The 9,820-nt window shown below is 34.5% G+C and overlaps 1 protein-coding gene across 1 annotated transcript in view; it reads left to right on the forward strand.

Moving 5' to 3' along the window:
* The window catches only part of LOC138313444 (erythroid differentiation-related factor 1-like), a 28,040-nt gene extending 18,690 nt beyond the window's left edge, over nucleotides 1-9,350 (forward strand). The window contains exons 9-20 of the mRNA XM_069253873.1: nucleotides 95-306; nucleotides 745-873; nucleotides 1,236-1,403; nucleotides 1,599-1,938; nucleotides 2,351-2,551; nucleotides 4,400-4,612; nucleotides 5,082-5,308; nucleotides 5,690-5,848; nucleotides 6,334-6,483; nucleotides 6,981-7,128; nucleotides 7,375-7,588; nucleotides 7,977-9,350. Of these exons, the coding sequence (XP_069109974.1) occupies nucleotides 95-306; nucleotides 745-873; nucleotides 1,236-1,403; nucleotides 1,599-1,938; nucleotides 2,351-2,551; nucleotides 4,400-4,612; nucleotides 5,082-5,308; nucleotides 5,690-5,848; nucleotides 6,334-6,483; nucleotides 6,981-7,128; nucleotides 7,375-7,588; nucleotides 7,977-8,160 (2,345 nt within the window). The 3' untranslated portion in view covers nucleotides 8,161-9,350. The remainder of the gene's footprint in view (nucleotides 1-94; nucleotides 307-744; nucleotides 874-1,235; nucleotides 1,404-1,598; nucleotides 1,939-2,350; nucleotides 2,552-4,399; nucleotides 4,613-5,081; nucleotides 5,309-5,689; nucleotides 5,849-6,333; nucleotides 6,484-6,980; nucleotides 7,129-7,374; nucleotides 7,589-7,976) is intronic.
* The last annotated feature ends 470 nt before the right edge of the window (nucleotides 9,351-9,820 follow it).

Consider the following 9,820-nt stretch of genomic DNA (forward strand, 5'->3'; position numbering starts at 1 on the left):
TGAAGCTGTATGATCTAACGACCTTGGTTTGTTTTAAGGTATCGATGATGACGTTGTGAAGCTGTATGATCTAATGACCTTGGTTTGTTTTAAGGTATTGATGATGACGTTGTGAAGCTGTATGATCTAACAGCCCTCTGTGGTGACAATATGGAAGGTTCCAATCCATTCACAGTACCACTGGGTATGTTACTATACAGAGTGGCACGCAATCTCAGACAGCAACATCAGAGGAAGAAAGCTCCAACCGTGCGGACACTTCTAGAAAACTGTCTATTACTTCTTACAGAAGATAAACATTCACAGGTTAGTGAAGATCAATACTTCTTATATACTGTGAGCTTATAATGTACCTTAATTAAATTATCTTTAAAGTAAGATCTTAAATCAATTACTTTGCATTTGTACCAGGTAATTTACAGCAAATTATAAATGTATACGCGGCTTAGCGACAACCTCTGTATAAAGATCACCTGCTTATTAGGACCACTTTCTTAGGGTCCCAAATGGCCAATTTTAACACAATTTGTCCTGTGTACAAAGAGGATTTGGCTATAAAGACCTTATTTTCTTTTTCCCTTTGGCAGCCTGTATAGACAGGTTTTTATATATGCATGTTGGTCAAAAACATTTGGTTTAAATTAATGTCAGTGAGAAGTTAATAATCAACCTGAAAGAAGAGAAATAAACTTGTACATGTTATATACATTTGTAAGAACAAATCTTAAACTTATTATTAAACAGGTGTGTACGTCTGCCTACTATTTGTTGTCGGACCTCTACGTGCCTGACAGTACAGCCAAGGATAGTGAATGGGAGAACTCTGATGTGGGGGAGTCGGACGAGGAAATGTATGATAACGACACCTGTCAGGTAAAAATGGAGGCATTCATCTCTACAGTATGTTAATGGCTTTCATAGAAATGTTACATCTACCCAGCAGAAAATGGTTTTTACAAGGGAAATGACAGATGTGATATTTCTTTTTTGTGATCCATCAAAGCAATCTATAAAAATTAAATTTAAAAAAAGATGGTGTTCTTGTGGCTGATAAAAATGCACTGGTTTTTAAGATAAATAGATATATAAATCATATTAATGGTACCTATCAAAATCGATTGATTACTATATTAAAATATTCTAATTCAAGAAGAATTCAGTTATTGAGATGACCTGAAATCTGTCTGTTGATAAGTTACAAGATGCGATTTGTGCTTTGGTTTTATAATTTATAGGAGGAAAAGGAAGATCCAGGAGATTCTACAAGATCATTAGATGTGAAGAACTTGTCCAATAAAAACCCAGAGGGTAGAAAACGAAATACACAGGACATTACCCAAGTGCGTCCAATTGTTGGAAGTGTAACAGAGAAGTGTATTGAGGCGCTCCACAACATACACAAGGTATAGCATAATGTACTGTCTATAATCATTGAGTTGAACAGTGAGGTAAAATTCAAACATAGATAAAAGATACTTTTACAGTTTAATTTATAAATTGAAATTTATTTTATTTTATGGTAATGTAAATGACTATTGGGGCAAATATACTGCCGGTTGACTCATCATCATTTTGATTTATCTTGTATACTTGTACAGGGTCTGCAGTGTCTAGACCGAGATTTCACCGAGCAGATCCGTAAGAGTAAGAACATTGTGGAGGAACAGGTATGGTGCGACAGTAATCAGGCCATACCACTTCATTACGTACCTCTCCAGAAGTCTGCTCCGCCTGCCAATGAGTCTGAATCACCTCTCCATGACCTTGACCATCTACAGCTGGCCGAAACAGAGTCCTCCTGTTCCTGGCATCGCTTGTCCAAGGTCTTGTTACTACGGAAGGCAGCGATGGCCTTCTACTCCCTAGCTAGGTGTTCTGTGTCCTCTCAGAAGACGGGCTGTGCCATGCGCTACATCAAGTCTGCCATGCGTTGCTTTGGTAAGAAATATGCATATTCTAGTGTATGATTCATCTTATATTATTGCAAGATAATATTGTTTGGTGTGATTGCAGTGTTTTTGTGATATGGTCGTGTCTCGGGGATTTTCAGGTATTCTGGTTCTGCAGGCTCTGCTAAAAGTCATACTTTATAATTAATGTTAATGTGAAGTCCTTCTGACTAGAACTTACTGTTTACTTGAATCCCCTAAAACCAATATGCAGTGTGTTGCAGTAATGTCTATTTAATATGACCTGACCTCTGAGTCAAAGGACAAATGTAACTAGTTATTTAAGTCATTGCAAAAAATGAAGACTTGACCCCATACTTTTAAACAGTTGAAGGAGAGACTTAAAATGCCTTATTTGCTAACATAAAATGTAATACATTAAATATGATTTTCCATTTTAGCTGGAGTAAGGGTGCTGCTGCCTCAGAAGTTTGAAGAGAACAAAGAGCTAATGATGAAAATGCTGGGTTTGGCTGGCGACATCATACTAATGTTTATCCATGGAGGCCAGGTGTACGAGGATATTAGTGTTAACCTGATCGACTATACTGAGGAGGAGATGGGCATTCTGGATAGTGTGGAACGAGAACTAGACACATTTGGTAAGGATGTGAGAGTATCACATTGATACAGATGTAGTTAGCTGTTTTTAGTATCCTAAAATTATGCTTTTACCTGAGGGTTTTCTACAATTTTTTTTAGCGTAGCTCCATCGTAGCTTATAGCATACCCCCTAGTTTTGAAAATCACCTTGTGAACAGGATATCCCAAGTTATACACCATTAACAGCAATGAAATTTGGCACAGACATGTAGTTATAGATAAGGACGGAACTGATAAAACTTGGCGACAAACAGACATAAACTGTATTTTTGAGGAATTAAAATATATTTCATTCCGTCTTTGTCTATAGTAATATTTAAATGAGATACACAATGCATTATGGGAAATTATATGGCCGACGGTACCACTTCATACAAAAGAAATATAGTTTAAGAAAATATTAAGGCAATTAAGAAATATTCATTATTTTTCTATTCTTAAATATGTTACTCAAAGTGTGATGACATCATGATTACCTGTGTTGGATAATCTATATTCCCTGGACAGTGTCACAAGTCAGGTGCCCTAGTTTCATCTAGATGCTGTTTATAGGCCTATATGTGTGTGTAAATCTGTTACATATACCATTTACTGTTAAAGGGAAAAACAATGGTTGAGAGTTAATTAATGTACATTTTGTTATCGAGGCCCTGGGAAAGGCTTGACTGTAGCTGCCAATGTCAATTTGTTGACCCGTAGTACACATTCCGTTGTGCCGAGACCCAGCCAATACAACTTGTGCATTGTTATCTTAATTGTGAAATTTATATTGTGTTGAAGAAAATGAGATAAAAGATAAGTAATTAATTTCAACATATTGAAGCAAATTCAGTTTACCTCTTATAACCAGGACAGCTAAACATCTTTGATTTTTTTTGGTCACCTTTAATGAATTAAGCCCTCCTCCAGCAGGTATCTTTTAAAAGTCTAGTCAACTTAACACTTTGATTATACATAGTTGTACATGTGTGATACCGATAAGCAATCATACAGGAAAAAGTTTCCCAATTATTTTTTATCATATAACAATATTCTGATAAATTTGAATAAACAGCATGCTTAAATTGTGAATTTTATTAAATTTTCTAATATTAAAGTTAAGTTGATGCTATTTGAATTGGTCCCAACAATATTCTTACTAAGAAGATGCTGCATACGCTCACACTAAAATCCTGCTCAGAAAAAAAACTGTTCTGCACAAATCAATTTTTTTATAAAACTGTAAATATATAACTTAACATTTGATGAATGACATCTGTCTTGAAAGAATTTTATGATTGTTTTAATACCAACATTGATAACAATTAAATACCAGTGGTCATTTGAATTGTCCTAATTAATTATTAGTTTAAACAGTGCATATGAGTGATAATCAAGAATATTAGTCAAAACCAATCATTGAACATTAATTAACTGGACCATTGTGCTACGAGGCCATTGGCCTCTTGTTATCAATATAATAAAAAAAGCGTATCCATGGCCATATAATCTGTGAGTTCTCCAATGCTATGTTTTATTACTTTTACTTACTTCTATAGCTCAACTTGCCTGTACACTAGAGCACTGAACTGTTGATTATGTAAATTTTTGGAAGCAGGAAAAGGGAAGCTTTTCAGAGTTCTGTTGCTGTTTTATTTATCATTTTCATATAGGGTTGAATAATTTTTCATATATAAAAGGTTTTATAAATAATTAGATATTATAAAGTTGTGAATCAAATTTTTTCAATGACATCATTGTCCTTTGTCCGGTAACGGATATTTTATGATCATGCACAATTTATTTTATCTTTATTCACTGTGGATGTTTTTGATTTTTCACTCCATTACATGGAAACTGTTTAACAGAACACAGCTGGGCATGTGACTTACGAGGAGAGAAGGAAAAGTTACTACAGCAATGCTCTGCCTGTTACAAAAATGCCCTTGACCTTGCAACCGGTCAAATGTCACCTGACTCTCAAGTATTTGTGGTTACATTGCGGAAACGATATGGTAATGTCAAGAATGAAACGGGAGTGTTCTTCATGGGTCAGGCTCAAGTCTTCCTACAGAAGTCAGGTAAAGTGTTCAACGCCCAGTATAACTGTCAGAAATTTTAATGTTTTAATTTTAGCTTTTCTTGTCATTAAATGTATACAAGGCCTAGCATACTGTCAGAAATTCATTTTTTAAAGCTTTCCATTTTCATTGCTGTTAACATTTATGGTTGTATGGCATGTTGTGGAAGATAATTAAAGAAAATGGTCACAGTTTCATCAACATTGTTTAACTTCAGGAAATTTCTGATCTTAAAAATCCAAAAGAAAAGCAATTGATAGAAGTAATAAATTGTCCGTTAGTTAGGTTTTTTTTTATTACTTCTTAGTGCATTTCTTTTGAAAATTTTAAAGTAAGGAATTTTCTTAAGCCAAGGAATTCTGATGAACCAACCCTACAGAATTTGATTCATTATAGCCTTATTAAGGATCTAGTATAGTCTTAAGTTGAGCTATACTCTAGTTTTGTCCATACGTTTTCATCGCTACAGACTTCTCTTCTCCTGATGATGATATGAACCAGTTGTGTGAGAAAAGCGAGGAAAGTTTGAATGAAGGCATAAGTAGCTTTGAGTGTGTGTCTGACGCAGCCAATCAAGCCTTGCTCCACTCTAACAAGGGGCGACTGATGAGACTGCGGGCCCAGGCTTATACACAAGTCACTCTACTAAGGGCTAGTCCTGAGTTCAGTCAGCATGAGAGGACCTTTTACTGCAAGGTAATCTGTTTATATCGTGTCGATTCCTTTCAATTTCTTTTCATAATAGGTAAAGAATACAATTCATTTTGTTTAGTTAAAGAAAACAATTTTAGAAATTTGTTAATTATGAGGAAAAGAATCAAATTTATGAGTTCCTTCATGATCTTTATTATAAATTTGAAAAACAGTCAAAGTACCTTCAGTTGTTAACTTGAAATTTGCACAACCACGGTAGCACTTAAATTATTTGTGTTCAATTTAAGTTTACTTGAGTATACACAGTGAAAAATTGGAACCAGCAAAATACTTAAACACAAAATGTACAGCAAAAAACGGTATTGTCATTCAATGAGTTTGGTACCAAATCTTGATCTGATGATTGTGTGTTGGATCTGTTAGGCAATAGACTGTTACCGTGTAGCTCTGACGTTACTGAAGTCTCCAACGCGATACCCAGATATATGGGAATCTGTTTGCTGGGAGTTGTCCACTACGTATTACAACATGGCCGTCCTTCTACAGGACTGTACACCGCTCTCTACTGAACCACGGGTAAAGGTAAGGTAGCACAGCGAATCCAATGGGGATGTAGTGATTTTATATAAACATCCATGCATCAAATTGTTAATACTTCTGAATATGTGATTATGTGATGAATTACAACAAATTAGATGATTCATAGTGTTTTTATGTATTGATATTAAATTCAATTTCTCTTATTTTGTTTTAAAAAATCGTTTTCATTGGCTTGAAATTGATGTCATCCTCTAATGATTTATATTTCTGTTTGTCATGCTGTCTCTGATTGGCTGATTGTTATGCTGTCTCTGACTGCCTGATACAACGATGAAATATGATTTCATGGAAAAATGAGTTCCCCAAGAAATCTGAAATTTCACAGAAATCTTAATCATAAGGAACATAGTTATACTATAAATAATGTGCAATCTTGGATTAAATAAATAAAGTTCAGAAGTCAGAGATCAACCTTCAAATTAATGAAAATATCATAAACATTTTCTCTGTTTGTGTTTGTGATTAAGATAGAGAAAGAGGTAGCAGACTTGATGAGTAAGTCGTTGAAGTATTGTGATATGGCCAGTACCTCGGCCCGACAGCCAATGTACCAGTACCGGACTGGATCTGTGAACCATCGACTGGCATCTCTCTACCACAAGTCTATCCGCTCAGAGGTAATTATCAGTGGAATTAATAGAGAATGACTAGAACAAATTTAATGTGACAAATGCGATCGAGAAGCGAAAGAGACCGCCTATGAGAGACTACATGTTGTAAAAGGAATGAACCAAGTGTTCCAACCCTGGTATCCCTCTAATTTGTGGGGGAATAAAATCAACTTTATTGATTGGAATAATATCAATTTGAAAAAAAAATGGTAAAATCAATTTGAAAAACAATCAATGGTAAAATCAATTTGAAAAAAAAGATCATTCAATTTGGTGAAATCAATTAAAAATAACAACCAAGAACCGTAAAATCAAGTTGAAAAAAATAACTATGGTAAAATCAATTTGAAAAAATAACTATGGTAAAATCAATATGAAAAAAAAAATCAACAGAACTGAATTGTAAAAAACTGTATTTTAAGTAATCTAGTTTCAAATTAACAGAAAGCACAAATGAAAGTATACATTTTGTGATCATATTGGAACTATAATTTGCTGTATAGGTGAGCGAACAGAAGAAGAAATACCTGCGACATTTGGCTGAGACACATTATTCTAAGGCTGCTCATTTTTTCTCTGCCATGGAATGTCATGTAGAACTTCTCCGGACCAGACTGGAGCACTTTGCTCTGCTCGAATTCATCTTGTCAGGTATGGAACGTGACAGAGAGAAATTGCTGAATGACATGTATGTTCAATTGACATGAAGGAATGTGATATAATAATAAACATATAATGTAAGTTTTAAAGGTGTTTTGACCGTCCAGGTTCAATGCTGATCCCATGCAAAAAAAGTATGCCCTATTTTGGTTGTGTCTTTATTTTAAAAAAGTTAGTTCTTTAAATTTCTAAAGCTCTATGATGTGTTTATATAGAAATATTTTAAACCTATTACAGGTTTGACCAATATGAAGATGCGTCTCAGGACACTGACCAGTGGTGTGTCCTATTTACTGGAGTGTGAGAGTGTGCTGACCGCTCTGCTGGCCACCGAAGGGGAGACAGACGACAAACAGAAACAAGAAGCTCTCAGTCTCCTCGGCATCCTTGATTCACGTCTCCAGTTCTCACTCCTACAGCTCGTCAAATGTTACACAAGTCTTAAACGCAGGTAGGTGGCTTTCTCTCTTTGTAGATTATTTGTATGTAAAGTGTTGGTGGTTTGTATCTAAAGACGTGATTACGTATGTATATCAAACAGGAATATTAAAATTGCTGCAATTTAAGGACAAGGTCTATCATTTTTACAATATACATTTACTGATTAATTGTTGCACAAGAAAATGCAGTTAAAACTTTTAATATCTTTACCTTGTAAGCACATGGGTGATTTTGACATTTTTGCACATGACATAAACGAAGAAGAATGAGCAGAATAATATTATAGCACAAAATTTCTGGTGCTTAAAACGCTATACTTAGTTGTTACTGCTAAAATATACATGCCTGTTGACAGTTTGTGGTTAGTTTTAAAGCTATCAAATTGTTTACTTTTATAGGAAATCTGACCAGGAGCAGTTAAAGTCTCTGTATGCCAAGAGTCTGAAGAAGGACTATAATAGTAAAAGTGTGGGAGATAAGGGAGAGTGCAATGAACTGACTGTGATAACTACGCATCTTGTTCATCTGTTGACAGAGTTCAGGAAACTGTATAAGGACACACTCCTTCACGACCCTGGATAGACCAACGCCCTGATTTATAAAACGTGCCTTTTAGCCTTGAACTGAACTAATTTTTTATTTTGCTTACAAATAAAAGTCTATAAAACTAAACTAAAGGCAATTTGACAATTTGGATAAAAATTGCATGGTTTACATGTTATTTTATTGAAGTCTTTGAACTAAATGAAATGGACATTTTTCATTTTCTTTCCGTTAACCATTTGAACTATACATTTTAGTAGAAATTATATAGAAGATGGATAAAACCATTTCCTTGCAGTGATTAAGCATACTGTACATTTATCATGATCTCCTATTTGGTTAGCGATTATGTTTTATGATCCTATTGTTTTAAGCTTCAACATAATATTTTTGTAATTCTAGGTACAGTGTACCATATTTTCGGACAGCAAATTATATTGTGATTATTGTTACCATTTTATGTTAATATTGTAATAGTATTTCAAGGATATTGCTTTCACAAATGTTTCCAAAACTATCTTAAATTAAGTGATTATTTTCTGATGAAACTTAGGAATGTCATTATTAAAAAAGATGAAGTTGTAAATGAGAATTATGAATTCTATAAACATAGAACCAATGCATTTGGAGTAAAAAGCTTTGTTTGATTCTAAATACAATTTATTGAGATGGGGAGTAAAAGCTAAATATGGTGCTGTAGTGTCTTCGGCTTAGCCTACTATCTACCGTATTTTTGCGCGTATAGTGCGCACTTTTTTTCATAAATTATCAAGTGAAAAGTTGGGGTGCGCACTATACGCAAGTACAGGCCTGGGTCATGATTACCGACCGGCAGGTCCAAGCTAAAGTGTGCAGTAGCCTAACATTTTGTACATGTTGAGAGTTATGATTAAATACTTGGATCTTTAAGTCAATATTCAATGCACATATTCAATATAAAATGAAAAGCTCACTTGTAATTTATATCTTTAATTTCTTAAAAGTCCATTTTGGGGAGCACATGTGTTCATGACCGGACACATGTTACGATCGTGAATCTTCAGTAAGGTATATCTCCAAATCTAAATGGCTTAATAAATGTAGTCTGCAGCTAGAAACGATGTATAAGTGTGTAATTGATTCGTCACATTAAACTGATTACCTTATAAATATATTTCGCCAGCATGTGAAAACTTTTGAACTTGCAAATGTTTACGGAAGTGAGTGTAATGGCTTCATGCAGAGTCAGCAAATTAAATTCGAAACTAAACCTTCTTACATTAAAAACTGACCAATCGGCACTATAAATGATGGTATGGCTGTTAAATACACTCTTATTACCATCTTTTGATATGGTTCTGTAAAATCTTATCTTGATTTCAATTCTGATTGAAATAATTGAGAATACGGAAGTGTGCCGTCACTACGTAATACTCAAATATGGCGGTCAGCTGTACATGTGGTTGATTAGCCTAGCTCGGTCGGCTTTCCAGCTAATATCTTGGACATAATTAAAATCTAAATGCCCATCAGATATACAATAGACTTGATTGATACCACTTGGAATTACACAAGGTATGATTAATTATTTGATTGTAAAAACATCGTTGTTGAGACCTCATTATAGTGTCACCGGTAATTTACAAGCTAACTAGCCTGTCGCTAGTGCTGTGTAAACAAAGTGTCAATCATCGTGTCAAACTCCTCTCGCCAGTTAATT

Source organism: Argopecten irradians, unplaced genomic scaffold (assembly GCF_041381155.1).
Source record: "Argopecten irradians isolate NY unplaced genomic scaffold, Ai_NY scaffold_0679, whole genome shotgun sequence".
NCBI lineage: Eukaryota > Metazoa > Mollusca > Bivalvia > Pectinida > Pectinidae > Argopecten > Argopecten irradians.